The sequence below is a fragment of the Passer montanus genome, unplaced genomic scaffold (assembly GCF_014805655.1).
Source record: "Passer montanus isolate IOZ18808 unplaced genomic scaffold, ASM1480565v1 scaffold1, whole genome shotgun sequence".
NCBI lineage: Eukaryota > Metazoa > Chordata > Aves > Passeriformes > Passeridae > Passer > Passer montanus.
Window position 1 is genome coordinate 24513694 of NW_024356504.1, and position 23638 is coordinate 24537331.

General features: G+C 39.7%; 1 protein-coding gene across 4 annotated transcripts in view; it reads left to right on the forward strand.

The window, feature by feature from the left end:
- KYNU (kynureninase) overlaps positions 1–22931 on the forward strand; it is a 61376-nt gene extending 38445 nt beyond the window's left edge. For all 4 annotated transcript variants that reach the window (XM_039702188.1, XM_039702178.1, XM_039702168.1 and 1 more), the window contains exons 11-14: positions 15894–15946; positions 17395–17480; positions 21156–21386; positions 22606–22931. In XM_039702188.1, the coding sequence (XP_039558122.1) occupies positions 15894–15946; positions 17395–17480; positions 21156–21386; positions 22606–22758 (523 nt within the window). In that variant the 3' untranslated portion in view covers positions 22759–22931. The remainder of the gene's footprint in view (positions 1–15893; positions 15947–17394; positions 17481–21155; positions 21387–22605) is intronic.
- The last annotated feature ends 707 nt before the right edge of the window (positions 22932–23638 follow it).

The window sequence follows — 23638 nt, forward strand, 5'->3', positions numbered from 1 at the left end:
GCTGCATTAACAAAAATACCTGTTATTTAAACCATTTTATGGCTATACTCTGTATATTAAGAAAAGTGGGATAAATAATTTTAATGCACTGACAAATGTAAACATTTCTGGCTGTAATGCTTGGAGAAATTGCTGGCACTTCTTTTTATTTTAGCTTGAAGAACGCAATCTAAATCAGGTTCCAGAGACAAATGATATTATAATAAGCAGCTTTGCTGCACTGTGTGCTGGTTTCAGACTGTCTAGACTCCCAGGAGATAACAAAATAATGCTGATAAGTTCTTTTCAGTCACCCATAACAGAAAACTCATTAGGATGACATATGACCTGTTGTGAGCCGATTCCAAACTTATATGTGAGCACGGGCAAAACTTACTGGATATCTGGATATTTCTTCTGGAAAGGCTCTTTCCTGCTCCCCTGTTGCCAGGTGCAGGCATTGATCCCATGGCCACACCTGGTTGTGTGGCTCCCATGGATCCTGGTTGTGGGGAACTGGGAAGATGCCAAACAGTGGAAAAATATGAAAAATTACAGAACAGCTATAGGTGGAACGAATTAAATATCAAGAACCTTCAGTCTTTTTTTCCTCCTTGATGCCATTTTGGAACTTTTCTGAGGATACTAGCTTGGTATTGTAGGTAGGAGTATAGATTAGTTTTCCCTGAACCAGCTCCTTTATACATAGTCATTAATTTGTGCACTGAATCTGGATACTGAATATCTTAAATTAAATTACCTATATGGAATAGGCTTCTCCAGCTTGGGGACAAATTAGATATAATTCCAAACTTCCTGCATCGACCCTCTGCATTATTTAATCATAGTTATTTAATATTTCCCAAGATTTGATAATCACTCATCAAATTGTCTGTAGTTCCTATGCCCCTGTTGCACTACTATTCTTTCTTTCCTGCAGCAACCAGCCATTTCAGGTCTCCAAATAAGGCACTGAGACAAAGGAGAATTTGTCTATGTCAAAGTATTCAATTGTATAGCTGATTTAAATGCAGAGCAATTTGCTGTATGTTGTACAATCAAATAGAGTGGAATTTAACTGCTGGGGAAGTTGCAGGCTCTGCGCTGTAGCTGCAGAGTTTCTGGCTGTCAACTGAATCAAGGATGACACCCAGTGGCCACACAACTTCAGTCAAGAACAGAGGCACCAACCACTTGTTTCTTTGCACCTCAGCCCACACATGAGCAGGAAATTAAATTCCAATCCAGCTGACACCCTTTTGTCGTGTGAGCTGTCTGAAAAACTGTTCTAACTCATGGCTGGTTTTGTGTGAGTCACTTTATGCTCACCTATATAAATTTTTCTAATTTGTCTCATCCTTCATATTTCCTGCAAGTTATCGACAAGGTAGTTATTTTAATATGGAAATAATCTATTGTGTCTTAATGGGAAAATGTGTGTTCTGACAGTAATTCAGGGAGGCAGAACATTTGTCTTTTACTGTCTGAGGCTGGGGCAAAAAGGACTTGTTGAAAATAAAACAGCTCGTCCAATATTTCATTTTTAATGCCCCCAAACCCAGCTACTCCATATCACCAAAGGAATTTAGATATTTTGGTTGAACTTTGCCTAAATTTGTGAGTATGCTTTGTCTTATGTCAAATTTAAGAAACAGGGTTCTTCTCCAGCTACTCCCTCTAACAACAAAACATTTATTTGTGGTTTGTTTTTTTTTTAATGCAACTTGGGATAGAATTTTTAAAGTATTTAATAGCCTTGCCATCACTACATGAGGCAAAAGGCCAACCAGTCCCACTCTTCTTCATGGAAGTGCAAGCTTCCCACAAGTGTCATAAAGTTGGGAACTCAGTGTCTGGGGAAAGGATTTATGCCTGAGGGCAGAGGTTGATCTTTAGATCAGATGGAAACTGAGGGTGATAGAATCTCCTATACCCTGCTGTTGTTTTGTGTCATTGCAAACACTACCCTGCAGTCCTGCAAGCACCTTGGCTTAGCTTGGCATGATTCTCTAATTCACTGCAGGGGCCATGGGTCTAAAAGTGACATGTTGTAACCAGCCCAGTTAACATCTCTACCCAAGCCTGTGTAGCGCTTTGCTCGTCCCCATCTTTGTCCTTAGAGCAGCAAAACTGAATCAATCTGACATATATGGGTCTGATCTAGCCCCATTCTCCCGTGATCTCACCTCCTTTGAAGTCTCCCTTAATACTCAAATAGCTTTTTTAATACCTGCTCTATATATCACAACGCAATATATTCCTAGCTAATTGTGTGAGAGTGATTTCTTTATGGGAAGGTTTCAAATAAAAGAAAAGGACCTGGAGGGAGCAGAGCTATGAAATACTACTGAAACCATCAGGTCAATGCAAGCTGAGCCTGTGCCACCAGGTTTCCATGTAAGTGTTGCAGGGGAGAGGTTTCCAACACACAGAGAGCACTGAGGTGACTTACTAATACTGAAATTTTGCCTGTCTAGCTGTTTGAGCTCCAGAAAAGTTTCTATTTTAATTTTTGAAATTTTTTGCTCCCTCCCTAATTCTCCATTTATGAAAAGGGTAACTTAAATTCCCAAGCAATTTGGCTGTAATGAAACGTGAATGTTTGTGAGCACCTGGGGGAGAAGATGTTTGAGTCAGGTGTTCCCAGCAGGGTGTTTGCAGCTGTAGATGGGCAGTAGGCTCAGCTCTGCTGTCAGGGGGTGAAAGGGACAGGAAGTGACAAATTTGCAGAGCCCTGAGACAGCAAACTAAGTAAAAATAAGGCACAGTTTAAACAGATGAAAGGGAAATAAATGTATGTAAAGCAGTCAGGAAAATAATAGATAAATCCTTGCAGAGGATTAAATGAAGACTGTGCAGTGTTTAAAATGAAGGGATTTATCAAGACTTTAGCCCACACTAGCAGCAGGTAGTGTTTAACAATAAAAAGTTTCTGTGATGTGAAGAAATGCTGCATGTGCAGGAAGCAGCAAATGTCCAAAGAATGTGTTGGCTTTTACCATAGGATAAAAAACAAAACAAAACAGAACAAAACAAAAAAAAACTTTAAAAGAGCAAGAAGCAAAAAGGTAACAATTTCATATTAGCTTTGAGGAACAAAAGGCATCTTCAGCCAATTTCTTCACAGACAGAGGTGAGATATCAGCTCTTTTGCTTACACTGTTTCCCCTTTTAGTATTTTGATGCCAATGAAAATGCCAAAGCACAAACAGCTTCCTGCTACTCCTTTATAGAGACCTGCATAGCTTTTTTGGTATGTCAACTCTAACCCTGGTGTCAAACAAACAGAAATATGCTACTCCAGCTCTTTATACTTTCCCCTTCCCATTTTCCCCAGGTGCTCTGGATCCCCTTCCTGCTCCAGTTCAAACCTTCTCTCTCCAGTAACTATTATGCAAGAGGTTACTCTACACCTTCTAGGACTGGTAGCTCTCACTGAGCTTTTCTTTGCTCATTTTCTTGATTTATGAGGAGATATTACATTAGTCTTTTTTTGAATTAGAGTCACATAATCCCCGAAATAAAGATCTGAATCTTCCGTAAAACTGCTGAAAATAATGTAACTTTGGAGAAGCGTGAGTTGGAAGCAAAGGACAGTCATAAAAGGATTTGGAAGATTGTTTTACTGTACTGGAAAGAACTAATGTTGATCTTTAGAATGCTTCTAGGAATCATGGGATTATGGAGTGATTTTGGTTGGGAGGGACCTTAAAGCTCATCTCATTCCAACCCCTGCCATGGGCAGGGACAACTTCCACTATCCCAAGGTGCTCCAAGCCCCGTCCAACCTGACCTTGGACACTGCCAGGGATCCAGAGGCAGCCACAGCTTCTGTGGGCACCCAGTGCCAGGCCCTGCCCACCCTCACAGGGAAGAATTTCTTGACTCAGACTGAGTCTTCTATTCGGACTTTACTCAGATAATAGGCCAAGATGGTCCATTTCTGACTGACCCCTTGATTTTGTCTCCTCTGAGCATCTCAGCACTACTGGAAACTTTTTCAGAACAGAGCACCTTGTCCTGGTCAAGGAGCGGATCTGGAGAAGCAGCATAGAGACTCGTAGGGAAGCTGTGCTGAGTGCAGCCAGGTGGGAAAGTCAGTGGTGACAGATGGCAGTGACCATGCTGCTGTTTCCAGAAGGGTTTTCCCTGGTCCTACTGGACTCAGATTGAGGGCTAATGTAAATAAACTACTCGTGCAGTGAACACGTGTCCCCCGAGTGCATGAAGTATCCTGTGCTAAGGTAGAAATGAACTGTTGCTTTGCCAAGGAGATGAGAGCAATTTAGCTCCTTGAGCTAATTTAGAAACCAAAAGTTAAAACCTCCCTTGGGAAGAGACTGTTTAGGAATAAAGCTATCGGCTAATTAGGCTTAATTGCATTGTCTTGGGACAAGTGATTTATTAGGCCAATCTAGACCCATGATGGGCCTGCAGGGGTGTGTTCTCGGATTCACCAACTGCATGGCAAATATCCAAGAGCATTTTTTAACTTTGGAGTGAGTCTCTGGGAGAAAAAATGAGAGGTTAATGTGCACTCACATCATCTATTCCCATTCTTTTTCTTCGGCTCCTTTTATGTGGCTCCCATGATTGTCTCCTTGTTCTCTATCAAGCATTTTCTCTCACTCTTCCTTCAAATCCTTCCTTGTAATTAAGCTATATCTTCAAGCAATCTCACATCTTTTCTCATTATAAATATCCTTCTTGTTCTTTCCTTCTTGAAGGTCTTTCTCTTTGTTTTGTCACCTTTGCCCTGGTAGGATTTTGGGGTGATTGTAAAGACTCTGTGTGTGAACTCCACATCACCTGTGGGACGAATGTGGAAGAAATGTGCTGCTCTCATTCCCTAAGTGCACTCCCATGCATTTTTCCTCCTGGATCACGCTGAAGGGACATCACTTGGTGTGCTGTGCCGTGGTCCTGTCCCACTCCCAGCCTCGGGAATGACAGGGAGGTGGCTCTGTTCCTTCCACATTTGCTTTCCCATCTGCAGTGCCTGGAGCTTTCTCATGGATGGTGTAAGACACAACTGCTCAAACACATGAAAGGAACCAACGGCTTAGCCTGATGGAAAGGTGAATGTAGCCTGGGGGAGACTCTTGCATCCTGCTAACTAGCAAGGAAGGGATCCTGGGGCTCTCCTTGGAGTCTGGGTGGTTGCTGTGATTTTCCCTTGCATTTCAAAGGCCGTGTGCTGTTATCTGCCTGCTCAGTGTGCCTCAGTTCTCCACTTCCAGGCAGGTAGTTTATAAAGCACTTTGCTGTGTCTTGATTTTTCCCAATAATACAAAGCATCAAACATCCTTCCTGCTGAATTAATAGAAAGAAAACCTTCTTTGCCTGCCTTTTTAGTAAGTCACAAAAAGAGGAGTTATTTATTTTCTTACCTATTACTCTGTGTGTTTCTGTAGCCACCTCACAGAACCTTTCTATATTAGAGAGGAAAGAGTTTATTTTTAATGAAAAACACCTCTAGTAAATCTTCTGCTGTTTCCACTAAGAGCTAGCTTACCTCTGTGCAGAAATGTGCTGGAACTAATGCAATTTTGCATCTGGGATTTCCTACGAGATGTTGACTCACTTTCAGTGTTTGATAATTTTTCACTTTTTCTACTTCAGAAATTTTGGAACTTTCTACGAAGCTTTCCTCCTAAGATTCTCAGTTAAACCTGTAGTTTGCACATGCCCTTTAAAAATGAGATTTGCTCATGCTTTTGTATTGGTTCATTAGACCACAGTGGGAAATTGTGTCTAATTTCTCCTTATAGAATGTTCTTTGAGGTCATGGTATGGCTTGAAATTGCTTTAAGCTGAAAGCACCAGCAAGAGCCTTTATGCTTTTGTGCCATTAATAGCCACCAGTTTTCTCTCCATTTCTGTCCCCTGGAGTATGTTCCTGTAATTCTCAGCTACGTGTTCAGATGGGGTTTTGTGCCTGGGATGTCTCCCAGAGCTGTTTGTGTCCCTGACCTGGCTGAGCACCTCTCTGGCTTTAGCTGCAGCTCTGGGGTCACACACACAGCTCATGTTGTGATTCATGTCTCAGCCAGCACCTGACTCAAACCATAAGCATTTTCAAAGGTCATTGCTCAGCTTAAGGAAATAATTCAGTCTTGTTACTTTTTGCTAAGCTGGTATTCTGGATTTGTGCATGGGGGCATTATGAAAAGGTTTGACTTTTTTTTTTTTTTTTTGTCCTTGGTTTACCACTTGTGCCTATTTGTTTCCACAAGTTCATGGAGTTTCTAGTACTCATACTCCCTCTTTCTCCTGGTTAAAACTTCTTTCCAACACTCAGCCAAGATAAGGTCTCACCAGGTCAGAAACCTTCATATTTTTCTTCTTCTTTTGTCTCCCTTAATCAAATCTATTTTATCTTAAAGTCCAGCAAAAGACATCCACAGCCTGTTGTCTTTTATTTCTTACCCATCTCTGCATGTCTTTCAATCACGAGCTTCCCAGAGGCCTTTATGACATATATTGTCTATTCTTGCCCACTCGCTGTAAGCCATCCTTCCTCTCACTTTCCATTTGTGAAATACTTACTTTCACACCTCTTTGTCGCTGCTGGTAAATTTTTACTGTCACAGTGACTACTCCTCATTTTTCACCGGAGTAATTTTCAGTGCTTGCTGGCAGCTGCCTCTTGCTGCCTTCCACTGTGTGGAAACTGCAGGGCAGTTCCAGCTGTAGAGAGCTCACTCAAGTGTCTGAAGAGGAGTTTCTAGGGAGATGCTGGGAGAAACACAGAATCTTCCCTTTCCTTTTCCTTTCCCTAATTTCTCAGTCAGCATGACATCAATTCACTGATCTAATCACAGCAGTGCAACAGTTTTGGGAAAATGTTAGGTTCTTTCTGTCCCATGCCATGAAAAACAGCTGCTCAATGTGAAGAATTATTTAGTGTTTTCTTTAGCTGTGTACAGTTTATTGAGCAAAAATGGAATAGTTTCCTACTGAAATCTAGTTTTTCAGCATCCCTCTGTTTTCACTGACAGCTTTCTAAGATGACTTTTGAGCAACACACTGTGGGATTTTGTCAGTGTGTGTTGAAGGTAGAGTTGCAGGTACAGTCTTTTTTGACAGGAGAATAAGTTCATATAAATGTCCTTATTTGATGCTTCTCACCTGTTTCTGCAGTGAGAAGAGCCTGGAGCTCATGTCAAACATGACATACTTACATTGGACTCATGTCAAATGTGTTTTAGACCCCATAAAATTCTTAAATGTATGTGCTACTGAAAATTTGGACAACTGCAGCACAATAAAGAAAGGCCTCTAAGTCATATTGTTCTTGTTTTATAGTGATGGATGAAATTTAATCTTTTTGAAGAGAAACTCTTTAAAACAACTCTGAAAGATGCCCATTTCTATTTTCCCTTAATTATTTCATGTCTTAGACTTCAGCTGAGAAGACTACATCTGAGTTTTCCTCCTTCAGTCTCACTTAGTAAATGTTTTGTAACACAACTACTGGATTCTGTGGCCAATTTGCTGGTACTTGAAACTATGAATTCAATCAGTTCTAGCCACTGCTATAAAAAAACCTCATTTAATGTGGACTGTTTCTTGTTTCAGGCAAAGAGCCGAGGTGATACCTTACATTTTAGTTAATAAGGATTCTGATAAGATAAAGGTCTGGCATTAATATTGTGATCAAGCTATTCAAAAACAAAAAAGACTTCCCAGATCTTAAAAATTTTATATTGTATTTCAGTCAGATATATTTATTATTTAGAAATATATCTAGATATCCTACCCTGAAAGATTTATTCAAGGAATTGCAGAGACTGTACAGTTCAGTAAATGTATCATAGTAATCAAAACTACCCAAGTCTCCTTTAAGTCAGAATTCACATTTAAAAGTAGCTCTAGGAGGGATTGTTGCTTTCACTTGTTTAATTTAATCTATTTGAAACAGCCTATAAAACAAATTATGGAATTCTTAAAGAATATAACATGTCTTTTTTTTATCACCATAAAATAATTGAGAGCTATTCAGTACTTTATAAAAATCACTGAGAACTTTATTAATATCTCTATGAGTAAATTGGCTCCCTGCTTGATTTTTAATTTCTGGTGTTAGGCAGAATATTCAATTTCCCCTTACTAAATGTGTGAACATACTGTTGGCTGTATTCCCCCTTTTCATATATCTGATATTTGGCCAGTGAAAGTGTTATATGAGCACTTTGTGATAATAGTTGTTCGTAAGCTGATTTAACAGTTTTTAATTCAACTTCATTAGCCTTAGGGGGTTTGTTTTTTTGTGAAATCTTCTCCTGGGATTTAATTTAGGCTCCCATTTTGTCTGCTGTTGGATCGTACCTTTCTTTTGCCTAATCATGGCGAATGAAATTATTGTCCCTTGTCGCAAGCGCCTCAGAGGTTTGGTGGAGAGCTCTGTGAGGCTCCAAAGGGCCCTGATTGGATTGGCAGCATTGCAGCCATTCCTCTTCCTCATGCCCTGGCCACAGCAACTTGTTTCCTGCTGCAAAACTGAACTCAATCTCCTTTTGTTTTGACCTGGAGGGGTAATATGGATGGACGTGCTGAAATTGGTGTATTCCCACTTGTGTCGAGCCTAAAGCACTAACAAGGTAAAAATCAATCCAGGAAGAGTGTGTGCACCCTCTGTCTCCAAGTACCCACGAGCTGCAAATCACCTTGTGCTTCACTGACCAAACAGCCCAGGTTTTTCACCCGAGAGCCTCTCTAATTGTGGCAACAGTTTTGTTAAATCACCCACCCCGAAGAACAGCAAAGCTCAGGGAGCTGAGAGCTGCCCAGCTACTTTTGGAAAGAGGGTGATCACTCAAATCTAGAAGTTTCTTAATTCCATCCATTGCAGTTGCATAGTTAAGTGTCATTGTTTAAATTATGAGACTGTTTTTCTGGATTTGGGTCTTTGCTGTTAAAACTTGCTGCTAGGCAGAAAGTGAGTTTAGCTATTTTTTAACCAAGACAAGCCTCAAAATAGAGGAGAAAAATTGTCTCCCTTTAGATGGTACTGAAAGTGCAAGCCTCTTAACAGAAGAAAAATGTCATGCTATTAGCCTCTAATACAATCACATTACTTTGGTCCTTTGACAAAGTAAAGCCTCATTGATATTAAATATGAAAAGTTACTACTTTTACAGTAGCAACTTTTCATAAGGAGTTTTGATTTTTTCCACTGAGTTCTAAGAGACTGGCCCATTAATAATATATGGCGCCGCTCACAAGTCACATATGCTTAATAATTAGGAAACATTTATAATGAGTTGAAAAGGGTAAGGAAAGCAGCAGAGTGTGAGCAAGTCCTAAACTACAGAAGTCTGAGGCTAATAATTACCTGGGCTTCAAAAGCTTTTCAAATCCTAACAACAGATCCTACTTAAAATTAACAGGCACTGCACAGAAGAGAATAATGAAACAAGTCCAAGCTTACCATTTGGGATAAAGGATAGCTAAAAAGATATAAATGAAGAAAAAAAAAAAAAGGCTTTAAATATAGCTTCTGGCAATCTTGGCAAGGTTTTCTGAAGGAGACTGTGAGAGTTAGGTTGGAAATATTGCTGAAGTCTAACAGGGGTAGTTGCTATAAGTCCCTTAATCCCCTGTGCAAATCCTAGCCCTTATAGATATATACTGTGGGGATACTCCATAACAGACAGCTTCTCAGTGTGGGAAGAATTTCACCTACACAAGAGGGTTAAAATCACTGAATTTTTGATTTCAGTGATGAAACCAGGAGTTATTTTTCCATTATTCTTTGTTTTGATTAAACAGACCCCTCGTCATCTCAAATATCATTTGAAATGTCTTTTCTCCCTTTCAGTGAGCTGTCAGCAGGGAAGCTCTGGGTGAGAGCAGGACCCTGCTGAGGTGCTTAGTGTGGAGAGGGTGGGGTGGGCTGGAATAACATTGTCCATCCACTTGGGTTTGCTTTGTTTCAGCATAGCTGTAAAATACCATGTGGAATTAAGCAATAGAAATATTGATTTTTAAATTTTTTTAAGCCTTATCAGAAATGCCAGTTAAGTGATCTAGAGCAAGAAAAATATTAGATTCTGAAATGAATAGAAACCTAACACTGGCAACAACTTTGGAGGGTGAGGTGCTAATTTGGGGAAAGGCTGACAGGAAGGGAAAAAACCAAGTGACATCAGCTTTACCTTCAAATCCCCTTTTCTTATCTGCATATCAAAAAGTCCTGTATAAGATGCTCCACATAAATCCTTACATGGTCCTCATTGTTAAATATATGAGTACATTTTAACAAATATCTCATCCCTCACTGCAGAGTTAGAGCAGTCCTGAGCAGAATTCCTAGAGATGAGGGCTTGAGGCATGGAGAGACCAAATGACTCATCAGTGATCCGACAAGTCTGTGATAGCAAAGAAAATTGAAACTCCTTCTCAAACTCCAGCCAGTGAGCCAAAAATATGCCATGTAAAGCAACGAGCAGGTTTTTCTGTTTTCTGAGTTGGTGTGTGTATGTGTCATTCTATTTATTCTGAGTTTTGGCATTGAATCCAAAGAAACACAATCAGGCTCATGTGCTTGCAATAAAATTAATGCCATAGACGTTAAATTAAAACATATAAAAAATGCAATTAGAAAGCTGCAGTAAAATTAATGCAGAGTAGAATGCAAAGAGTTGAGCCCAGCTGTTGAGCCTGGGGACCAGGTCTGTGCTCAGAGGTTCTGCAGAGATGTTTGCAGGTCTGGGTGAGAGCAAGGTAGATTTGAGGGGGTGAAAGAACTGTTTCTGTGAGTTTGGTTTTTGGGATTGACCTTTGACTGAGTGCAGCAGCATGAGGAGATGCTCTTGCTGAGGACCTGAGTGCTGGGTACTTTTTCTATCTGTATTGCAATACACAGAGCCCAGGAAACTGGAGGAATTTTCCTCAGAATATGGAATTAAACTTTCAGTTGAACTGGAGATTCATATATGGGTATAAGGCATGTTTAGAAATGGTTTTGGGTTTGAGGAGTTGATTGTACCATTTGTTGGTTTGGGGTTTTATTTCTTTGGCTTGGTTTGGGTCTTTTTAATACTGGAATTTGAAATATGAAAGCTTGGGCTTTGGATGGTACCACCATGTTCTCCTAGGCAGAATGACAATGGTTCAGCATGGTCTGATAAGGATTGTTCCTAGCTCCAGGCTGGCTCCAGCCTCCAGGCTTTCTATGTCCTTTTGTAGTTTAATTTCTAAGACCTCACGGTTGTTTTTGTCACATGTTTCCTGCTTAAAGAGTGATATTTAAATCACAACCTCTTTCCTCTAAACTTGTGACAGCGTCTGTTGCTTGCCCATCTTAGGTCTTCAGGGTGCCTTGAGACACAGATGTGCTCCTCAACCAGCCAGCTGTGCCATGGACATATAGGATGGAAACTGAACTTAATTATTATTTTTGGCCCTTTCATTCTTTTCCCTGCACAAGGCTGCCTCTGCAGACATGGCATAGGATCCGCCTGGCTCTGTGTAATGAACTTTGGGAGCAGTGACAAGTCTCATTAACTCCTCAGAGCTGATTCTTTCTCATGGCTGGAACAGTAGCATGAAAAAAATCAAAGAAATCTTTGCCAACACCTGGATGCTTTTGCAAAATTAAAGCAATGTGTGAATGAAGAGCTTAGCTGCCACCCAGCAGCTACATCAGCTCCTTTGTGGACACAGCCTGGCCCCAAACTGCCCATTTATGATTTGGCTTAATCCATCCTTTCATAAACATAACATGCTTTGCTGGTATATGCTCCTAATATAATCTAAATAATGACTATGAAATTTCCAGCTCGCTTTGTGACCTGATAAGGGAGAGGAAACAAACTGCTCCATGCCCAGGGAAGCTGGAAGATGTAAAATCAAGTATTACAAATTTCACACTGTATTCCTGTAGCTTTTCAACTTGCTTTCCTCTGGATGTGAAATGATTATCTCACACAATATAATGACAGGATACTTCAACACATTGCCCTGAACTGTAAAAGCTGGGCCACATTAATGGCATTTCCATGTTTTCTGTATCACTACTCAAGAGTTTCTGTCTCTTTTTCTTGCTGAGAAGGGAAATGAGACCCGTGTTGCTCCAGGCTGTAAATTATAAATGAGTAGCATGATCATCTGTAATGCTGAAGCAAAGGTCAGAAGAATTTTTTTTTGTATTATTTCTGTGTTCTTTAACTGGATCTTCTTTGATGTTTACAGTGCACATACATCACAATCATTATATCCTGCACTCCTGCATCATTAGTACAACTACAAATGAGATGACTCAAGTTATGAATAACCAGTGCTTCAGTCTAATGCAGACAGATATGAAGGATGAAAATGAGCTAAATAAAAATAGTTATTGAAGGGATTGTTCCCTGGTGTAAATGTCCTTAAAGAGAGTATGACTAAATAAGAGGATGCTGCTCCTTTCTGCAGTCATTTTCCAGCTCAGTAAACCTTTGTTCATTGATTTGTAAAACAAGAGAAAATTTTGGAGAAAAACAAAACAAAACAAAAAGAATTAAAAAACCTTTCAGCAATATTTAATTATATTCTTACTTTTTTCATGAAACTGAGCTAATAACAGTTTCTTTAAATTTTATATGGCACAGGTTGGATGGGTCCTTCAGGAACCTGGTCCAGTGGAAGTTGTCCCTGCCCATGGCAGGGCTTGGAAAGAGATGCTTTTCAATGTGCCTTCCAACCCAAGGCATTTTCTGATGGCCATGGTTTTATTTGAGGCACAGAATGGAACAATCTATTTAAAAGGTTATTTTCTAACAGAAATGGGCTTGTAAGAACATGCTCACCTTGCAGAAAAAGACACAGCTAGTTTGGCACTAATTTACTCTCATTTTAGGCATGATTTCTTGATGGATATCAAATATGCTTTGCTCCAGGATGGAGAGATGTTCTCTGTGGAGGTGTTCCAGGAGCATCTGTGCTGGCCAGCCTTGGGGGGCTGCTGGGGATACCTGGGACTGGCAGCAGGGTGCTGCAACCAAAACCTATCACTGAGATAACGATTTTTATTAATGATGTGTTAAAACAAGGGCTCAGTTTGGATAAATTTGCATTTTTTAATTTGTAGTGGAACATTTGCTAAATTAGACCTTTATCTCCCTAGATACTGATTTTAACACATTTCCCACAATGGGTTTTATCTGCCATGGGAAGCATGTAACTTGACAGTCCCATTGCTAGCATGTTTAAGGTGGTTTTAATCACAGGCACATCATATATGGCTTTTCAGAGCCTTCCCCTTTACATATTTTGCCAAAAGTTATGGGTTGGAATTCAGAAACTATTTAGATCTTGGTGCCTTTGTTTTTGAGGCAGGAACAGTTGAAATGGCGACTGCAGTTCAAAATGCTCACTTTGCATGCAGAGTAACAACTCTTTAATAAGAAATTTTACTGCAGTAAGTTAATGTGCAGTTTTATTGCCTATTATTTTTAGTGAGCATTTATAAAGCGTTATGTTTGGGGTTTAACACCTTAGCTCTCTCCCATCACAACAGGTTGAAATTTGGCATAGCGGTGGCAACCTTCATTTCAAAATTTTCACAGAAAATTGTAAACAGCAAATCGCTATAATTTGTGAAGATTTTGTTAATTTCCACATTTTGAAGCCTGTCAACTTAAATGTCAAATAACGTGACATCCATATGGACCATTAGATCAATGAGAGTGTAGGACCAGAGCTGCCTCAAAGTGCACATCCTGCAGTGACACCTCTGAAGTTCTAGAACAGCCAAAAGAGAAAAAATAAAAAAGAGGAAAAGCAAATTGTCAGATTATGGTAGGAAAGGGCAAGACAGCTAAAACTGTGTTTTTAAGAAAAATCCTTCATTCTGTCATTTTGGAAAAGTTTTGAAATTTCACTTTCCAAGTTGCCTCCGTGGTGCTGCAGCTGAGATCTGGGTTGAAGCCAACTTCAGAATTAGTGAGTTTTGAGCATTTGAAGTGCAACCAGGGAGCTTTTCATCAGCCCTGATCTGGATAATGGTCTGATTGATCTGTATTTTGTCTTTGCTTTCTGGGTGTGGTCCAAGTGGAACATAGTATTGTTTTCTCCTTCACAGACTATTTGTCCAGATGTTTTATTTCCTTTTGAATATCTTTTCTGCTTCAAACCTTTGAAATTCATAGAATGTGTGTAGGTATTGATATCAGCAGATTGTTGCAGGAACATGCAATATTCAGGGTTTTCAGAACAATGTTATCTATATATTATAGAGTTCCTATAAAATAACTGAAATATCTTTTATGATTCAAAGCATCAGTAACAGAGTCACTTGGGCAGAGGCTCTGTTGTACTTTATTTGGGGTGTATTCATTTTGGCAATGTAATATCTCATTTAAAATGGATGTATATTGCACTATTAATTTTCATGGGTCTCAGAATAATAAAAACATCATGCAGCAATAAAGAAAAAAACATCCTTTTCTGTAGAGCCTCTGTTTAGATGCAGCTCACAGAAGTAAACATAAAATCTGTGTTGTTATACAGAAATACGAACTACTTTATTTTACACTCTGCAGTATTCATATAACAAGTTTCTAACTCAAATGTGATCTTAATTCTGCAGAGCTCAGCTCTTTTAAGCAAACTGGAAAATGCTGCTTTAGGGAGGGGCCATGACTTTCTTTGCCCTGTTTCCTTCCAGGAAGGCTGATCTACTGTGACCTTTGCATACAGATTTTTTTATCATTACAAGTTTTGTCAGGCTTCACCCCTAAAATTTTGCTATCTGGCATAGGTAAAAATGAGCGAAGCCTTGGTAGAAATGGTGTCCAACATGTCCAGGTCTGGAGAGCTGAGAAATTCAGGAGGGAGTCTGTGATGGGGGACTTCTTGATATTGTAAAAGCATTGATACAGGGGAATCTCAAGTAGTAGTGGCATTATTAATCACTGATATCACTGTGTGCTGAGATAAGAAGTGGAGAATCTGGAGAGCTGAGAAATTCAGGAGTCTGTGATGGGGACTTCTTGATATTGTAAAAGCATTGATACAGGGGAATCTCAAGTAGTAGTGGCATTATTAATCACTGATATCACTGTGTGCTGAGATAAGAAGTGGAGAGCCCAAGGGAGGTGGGGAAAAAGTCCCTGATTTTGCAATATTGGTTTTATCTGCAATGTCCTGGCAGTAGGTGATCCAGTGCATCCAGCTGCTTTAGAAAACTGTTTGTAGCAATGCTCTCATACATAGTTTCCATTAAATATGAGTTAGTAATGTAATGTTGTTTTAATGTCCAAGCTCAGACATATTATTTTTTAAATAATTTTATGTTTTTGGGTTTTTTTTTCAGAAGATGATCTTAAAAAAGGGAATATAGCATTTAACTGGTTTGGTTTTTATTTTAAAGAAAGTTTTTTCAAGAATAAGTTTAGTTCAGGAAAATAAAAGTGTATGCAGAATTCACACTGGTCTCACAGTAAGGACAATGCCCACACAATCTTCTTTCCAAAGTCCTGTTTGCTTGTTGTTCACCAAAATATCCTTTTCTTGGTGAAATTAAGTCAGATTTTATAACTCCTTTTTGCTTTCAGTATTCATTAAGTTTAAGAGCAGGGGAGAATGTTTTGAATTTAATATCTTGGAACCAAACAGTGGAAATATTTCTGTACTATTTTTTGGTTTTTGACGTGAATTCAGAGAAAATGGATACTGTTAAAATCAATAGTTAATTGAAAGATGTGATGTGTTTTATTATTTGCAGTAAAAGAGAAATTCTCAATTGGTAATGTTAAGTTTTTAGTGCTAACTCTTTATAGAATTTATTGCATTTTTATGTCATTGTTAGAAATAAAATATATTATTAGAAATTTATATATTGCTCAATCCTATATAATTCTTAATACTGAAGCTAAATTAAAAGATATTAAGATTGCTATTAATTTATTTTCTTTAAAAAATCTTAGGCTAATAGGCTGGTGGGGCCATGACTTCAAAACACGATTCCTCATGGAAAACAGTATGTATTTATACACTTTCAATTTTACCTTATTTGATTTATTAATATATAACCAGCTTCACTTCTGTAGCAGTTTGAGGAGGACAGAACTTTGCATTTCCTCATCCTAAATATGTGAGGCAGTGGAGTTAACAAAATAAATGTTGTAATAAATTTGTGTGTGGGCAGAAAGGTTTGACTGTCTGCTCCTAGACATTTTGCTGAAATACCTTCAAAAAGCAGATATAGAATATGGATGAAACTTTCAAAGTATCTCAGTGAATTAAATTCATAAGTCTCTGAGGAGCAAGGATCTGCTATCAGTCACTGGGGTAATATCTTTCTTCAGCATTAGTTCTACTGGAATTAATGATAAATTATACAAATTCAGGTAAGGCAACCTGACAGAAGTCATGAAATCCCACTAATGTTTCAGCATCTCCAAATTTCCTACACTAGGGACGGATGGGTTGTAAGACAAACCTGCTCTGAAATAGTGTTTATTGTCCCAACACAAAATGAGAACTTCTTTCCAAATCTGACAGCTAGAATGTTCAGCTCCAGTTTAAACTATGGCAGAGAGAATATCCTGAGGGATCAGGATGAGAAAGGAGCTTTTTGGTTTGATTGGTTGTTTTGTTTTTTAATATATTTTTAATTTTCTGTGGCAGCGCCTGTTGATGTGGCTTTGGCTGGAGAGCACCTCTCTAATAGCCTCAGTCTGCTCTTTGTTTTCAGACCAAATGCAAAAGAGTGGCACTATGGAAAGCCAGCAGGAGACACAAATTGCCTTGAAATACTGCTAGAAGAAGAAAAAACGTTGTTTATTCATTTCCATGAGCAGTTTACAGGGGAGAAGTTGGGCATTGTAAAATTAGCCAGTCTGCTGTGCGTGAACAGCGTTTCCTCCGCCGTGTCCTCCCGCTCTGGTGCTGGAGCATGAAATATCAACGGTGACACAGAACTTACAGCGAGGCTTTTGTAGATTTATTAAATGGATTTTGTGAAAATTCACAGCCCAAAGTCTAGGCAGCTCCTCTCCTTGGCCTGAAGCTACACTTAGCTGCATATGCAGCCTCCCATGTGTCTCATCAGCTCAATAAAGTGAAGGAACGCGATTCCCTGCTCCGCGTGAGCGTGCCTCTGCTGACTTGGAATTCCTCTGCCTCGTGCCAGCCTTAAAAGAGATTCAAGTGTAAAGGTGGTTTTAGCACACACCATTTAAACAAATTAATTGCAGTTCTCTGGTTTCCATGAAGCTGCTAATGAGGTCTTCTGCTGGATAAAATTGGGCTTCTCTCGAAGTTGAAAGTATTAGCTGGGAATAGATTACTATTTCCTTTTAATGACCGATTCCTACGGGCCACATTAGGGAAATATTTTACTGCGTGAGGACAGACTTCAAGATAAGGTCCAATCCATTAAAATGAAGAAATCAAAAACACTAATATAAGTTATTCATTTTCCAGAATTACAACTAAGTGAAGGAATTAATGGATTCCGGTTATCAAATCCTCCAATTTTACTGGTCTGTGCTCTGCAAGCCAGTTTAGAGGTAAGTAATTGCTTTACTTTGAGGCTGAATTTAAGAGTATAAAAATGTTTAATGAATGTTATGTGTGTTATTGCTGTCTCCCTTAAAGAAAACTGTGAAATATTTGAACATGGAAGGGGAGAAGTAATGAAAAGCAAACAAAATAACTCCACAGCCCTGACAGACCATGGCCTTTAATGAATATGCTCATCTCCCCATGTCTCTCACAAATTCTGCTGGAGAACCCTGAGTTGGACTGAGAGTATTTTAGGTTTGCACCTCCAAACCTGAACTCTGGCAATGTGTTTGTCCCTGCTTTTAGGAGCTCAGTACAAACAGCACCTTTATCCCATAGAAATATTCATGGCTCAAAATCATCGAATAATTAAAATTGGAAGAGATCTCTGAGATCACCAAGTCCAACAGTGCCTTGTCTCAATACTACTTACGGGGAGGATTATGCTCAGCATCTTCCTATGAAGGAATCATGTAAGCCTGAAAAGTTGCATTTAGAGCTGTTGTTTCATATATTCCACTAGCAAAGCAGACTTATATTCTTTATGAAAGAAAATTAGGTGTCCTGGCTGTACTGTATCAACTGATCCAGTGGCTCAAGGAATCTGTTCTGCCTTTGGTTACAAGCAGAAGGGACAGAAACTATCTGCAAATGTTTCCTAAAAAAAGAATCCATGAGTGTGGCATAGCTCCAAGCTGTCTTTTCGTTCATTGAATCATTAGTTTTCTGGTGGTCAAAGGAGCAAAGCCCACCTCTGACTTATCTCTGCATGAATCACTGACACTGTGGCTGTGGGAAGGGCAGTCCTGACATACAGAGATAATTCCTCCTCTGAAGGTGTGATCCATGTGCTGAAATCCTCTGATCCATTTTGGAGAGCACAGCCCATCCCTGCTTGAGGGCATGGAACTGTTCCCCATATCAAGATATTTTATATCAAGCTGTTTCATATCAAGATATTCCAGCATTTCTCATGGGGATGGCTCACCCCTGAAATCAGACTTCAGTCTCTGTGTCTCAAAAAAGGTGGTGTTATTCAGATTTACCTGTTGTATGCAATATATCCTACTATAAAATCATCCTCAACTGGTTTTCAAGGCAGCCTTGGGTAGCAAGGTTTTGCCACCAGCATAGAAATGGCAGAAATTTATTTCTGGTTAGCATTCCATTAATTCTAGTGGAATGGCTGAGACGATGCTGGAACAAAGAGCTGTGTCCACATCTCTCTTCTGTATTTACTGAAAAAACAGCATCTTAAGCAAACAAAGTCAGAAAATTGCCGGTTATGATCTCTCCATCTTACATGCAACACTGAAGGACTGCAAAGGGCACAGCCATGCTTCTTGTTCCGCCTGACAATTTATTTTTTTTAGTTCTTAAACATCCAATATATTGTTTTAAACTTTATGTGACCTTTGAGATAAGCTGAAAGCTGTTCTGCCATGACCCAGATTGTGTGTGCTCGGGTTTGTGTGGGCTGGTGTCATTTAGCCCACTGCAGGGAGCCTGCAACAATGAGGGCTGAGCAGTTTCCACTGCCTCCCCTTCCCCTGCCCACATTACCTTTTGGCACAGCCAGGATTTCCCAGTGCTAATTGCTCTAATACAGTGGGAAACAAAGTAGTTTTCATGTCTGGCAAGAGCTGGCTAGTGAAATTGCATGCCACCTTCACTGGGACACATTAAGCAGAAGGCAGTGTTTCCAATGGAAACAATGAAAACTGCAAGTGTTAATGGATGTTATTCCTCAATAATGCTTAAAGTGACTGTTATGGCACTAGCTGCTGCCTTTTATGGAAAAAAGGGGAGCGCTCTACAGACACATTTTAAAGACCTTTTTCAAAAAATTTCACCCAGGAGACCAAGTATTCCTTGCACAAAGCCTGTGGAAGCAGATTTTTGCATGCAGCCTAAGGAGATCCATCCCTCACACTCCTGCAAATCCTGGAGGAATAGGAGGCAGGTCTGTTTTCCCTCTAGTAATGCACTGAACAATTCTGTGCCTGCTCTGCCTGCCTGGGTGGAGAGGGAAGCATCCTAGATTTTTGTTGACCTGTGCAACTGCTGACTGCTTGGTGGCTCTGGTCCCTGGCACATTTACACGTATGAAAAGTCTGTCTTACAGCATCCACATTCCATTTCACAAGCACAAATGCAGGGGTACTCGGTTTTGTGCAGCATCTAGTGGTTGTGATAGCATCAGAGAGTGAGATTTGGGATGTTCTACAAAACCATTATTTCCACATGCTCCTGGAAACCAGAATTAGTTATATTTTGAGTAGGATTCCTCAGGTAGCTCTCTTTACACTTTCCCAGGTAATGATATATGCAACCTTAAAATTGTTACTTCTCTAGTGTGAAACAGTGATTTCTTGAGAGTGAAGATCATGGATTTTCATCCAGGGCACTGCTTTGCCTCTGATTTGCAGCTGCAGTCAGTGCAGAAAGAGCTGTCCACAAGCACTGATGTGCCAGGATGTGATCTGAAGTGGCTGTTGGGCACTTGCATCTCTGTATCCTTATCATGTCCCCCTGCAGCTAATTCCATGGGAAGAAGGAAAGGGAGATTTGAGGAAGCAGGGGTAAATTGTTTCTGGGGTTTCATTTCCATCATTCCCTGTAATGGAGCCTTTCCAGAGCAAAAGCAGAAGATGTCTCACCTTCTGCTCCCAAACTCCTCTAACACATTGGTCTTGTTTGTGTGGCCAAACAGCACTGCCATTTTCAAGCAGTCATTTTTGCATGCCTCATGATATTTTGAGTGTCTGAAACTCACTGGTTCTTGTAGCTGTGCAAGAGCACAGAGCTATTGAAAAATAATTCAGCGATTTTCTTTTTTAATTCATGTGGGTTAGAGAGAGGAACCCTGCACAAGACTTAAAGCTGTAAAGTCAATCTTAGTATGCATTTTGTGCTTTCACAGACAAGAATTTCTACACCAGTCATGATGTTTCAGTCTTGGCCCTTGGATTTGATTAGTAGAATCATTTAGTTTGGAAAAGACCTCTGAGATAATTGTGTCCAACCATTAAACCATCACTGCTATGCCCACCACCAAACCATGTCCTCAAGTGCCACACCTACATGGTTTGGAACACTTCCAGGGACAGTGATTCCTGCCATGGACAGCCCATTCCAGTGCTTGACCGCTCTCTTAGTTAGGAAATTCTTCCTAATATCCAAACTAAGTCTCTTCTGGTGCCACTTGAGGCTGTTCCCTCTTTTCCTATCAATTGTTTCCTGGGAGAGGAGACCAAACCCCACCTGGCTACACCCTCCTTTCAGGGAGATGTAGAGAGGGGGAATGTGTGTATTAAAGGTACATGCAATGGAAAACTTTCATGAGATTTTGAGTTTCATTCAGCCCTGTTGTACCTACAGAGGATTTATGGATTCTCTTTAGACATGCAGAGGAATGCTCTCTGTGCAAACTGGCTTTGTATGCAAGTTGTTTCTGCAGACATAGATGTTTATGAAACTTCTAAACAGTAGGCACAAATATCTGTCATTATCTAAAACACATTATCCTGTGTTTTCCAAAGCCCAATCCTGGCATATTTATGTAAAATGTCTCTCTGGTGTTACTACTTGATTCCAGTGATAATGTATATAGAAATCTATCTTTATTTCCTTTTCATTTTCTACAGCATTCTCATTCTAATGATTTCAAATCATCACAGGTTTTTAGTCAAACTACAATGAAAGCATTGAGGAGGAAATCTGTTCTACTCACTGGTTACCTGGAATACCTGATAAAGCACTACTACAGTGAGGATAAAACAAATCCAGAGAAGCCCTTTGTAAGAATAATCACACCCTCCCAGATTGAGGAGAGAGGATGCCAGCTCACTCTGTCGTTTTCCCTTCCAATCAAATCTGTGTTTAAAGAGCTGGAGAAGAGAGGAGTGGCTGTAAGTAAATAAAACCTCATCTTCTTTACAAGTAACAAACTATTAATTTGCTTTTATTCAAGTGTAGTCTCATATAAGGGAAAAAACCCATTAGGACTGATGACGATTTCTTACAATTTCAATTTTTACTTGTGCAAGCAATCAAATACATAGAGTTATTTTATAAATTATTTGTTAGGACTGTATTGCCCTTTCACTGTTGACTTATTTCCAGTAGTTCTGGAGTCACTGCTGAGGTTAGAGCTGTATCATGGGTGCATTAGGACAGGAGGCACAGCTACAGATTTACACAACAAGGAACTTTGAACCTACATCAGTCCCCTTCATGATCCACAAATGACCAAAGCTTTGTGAAGCACTGTCATGGAGCAATGGAAAAGCTGCCATTTCCCTAGAGGTGTGTTCTAGCACTCAGAAAGAGCAGCCACTGAGCAGCACTTCCTTGTGATGGCACAGTTACCATCGAGCACTGCTCCAAAAGAATAAAAGTGTAATTTAGGGCCATACATTGGGTGATTTAGATGTGCTGGGAGGTGAGGCTGATAGCATAATGCCATATAAACGAGATAGAAGTTTTATTTCTGCTGGTCACTTGTCTCCCCAAAGGGCACCTCTGTTAGGTTACGTATGCTGCTGCTGCTTTGGTGCTGCCAGGGAATTCCAGGAACTCCTGCTTTTAACAGGGCACGGGGCCTCACACTGTTGGCTTGTCTTTGCAATGCAGTGATATTTTTCAAATATAAGAGATTATTATATTCAGGAAAATGTTCAAAATCACAGTGAGGGGAAGAAAAATACTGCAATGCCTGTGCCATTACTTGTACCTTTAGAACAAGACACTCACATACTGGAATGGGGGAATTTTGTGCTTTTTTTTTCTTTTTTTGTCACCTCTATGCCTTTTCAACGATGGGTTGCTATAGGCATTGAAGTGAATTTTGGGGCTACATACTTGGTTTGAAGCCCACAATGGCACTGCTAAAGTCCTGCCCATCCTGAGCTTTGCATCATTTTTTAGGCAAAACTACTCTTCTTACTAAATTTTTCACAATCATGCTCCTCACTGTAGCTCCTTGAGCATCCCAAAGGTTTTTGCATGTGCTTCCTTGTCAGTCCAGTCATTCTTCCTTGAAGACAAGTTGTGGCATTTAAAAATAGAGCCTGACAGATAGACAAGAAGTGACCTGAATTTACTGAATGCTCCCTCTCTGTTTTGCAGTGTGACATGCGAGAACCAAACGCTCTTCGCATTGCTCCAGTTCCTCTCTACAATTCCTTCCTTGATGTGCACAGATTTATTGAAATCCTGGGATCTGCAATTACATCCTCAAAACAAACAGCAAATAATACTGTGCTATCTGGTTCTTATTGATGGCTCAGCTGTACCTTTTAATCTATTTCTGACTAAGATGCATTTATCCTGCTGAGTGATTCTTTGCTTCGAGTAGACCGAGCTATATCCCATGCAATTTGCAAAAAAATGACTGTGCTTGAATAGTTATTTACAACAGACATAGTTTTATTAAAGCTCATATTTCCACTCTGCTTTGACTTTGACTTCATGAATTAGTATGCTTTGTATATTTTAATGGGGCTCTTCTTAAACATTTTATGTAGTTTTATTGCATTAGCCTTGAGAAGCATGGAAAAATTGCTATCAACTAGAACAGGGATGAAAAAAAAATCCCTTCTTTATTATAAAAATTATGCATAATAAAATGTGGAAAATAGACAAATTGCCAACTGTTAAAAGATACAGTCCAATTTACATTTTTAATTTAGTAATTCTATTTAAAGTACAGGGTATACTTGAAAAGTAAAAGTTGAAGAATTGTTTCAAAACTGCTGCACACCAAGTTTTTCAAAGGGCCCAATATTTTGAAATTTTGCTTTAATGAATGATTTAATTGAAGAGTGAATTTACATTGCAGATACCTTCTTTGGTGTGATACAGTTGGCCAAAACAAAACATTTTATCTTGCTAGGAAGTCCTGTTGGAGAGGAGGAGCTGGAGGAAGCTGAGGAGAGTTGTAGACCCGTGTAAGGCAGCGTGAAGGGCTGTACGAGCACTCCCTGCAGCTTTATTGAGGCTTAGTTGGGATTAGGCAAAATGAACCCTGAGCTCTTTAAGCAGCAGCAAAACATCTCATTGTTAGCTCACCGTGTGGCCCGAATTTTTACAGAGATTTGCACCAGGCAGGCAAGAGCAACTTAGAAAAACTGCTTACATTTCAGCAACTCTTTATCCAAAG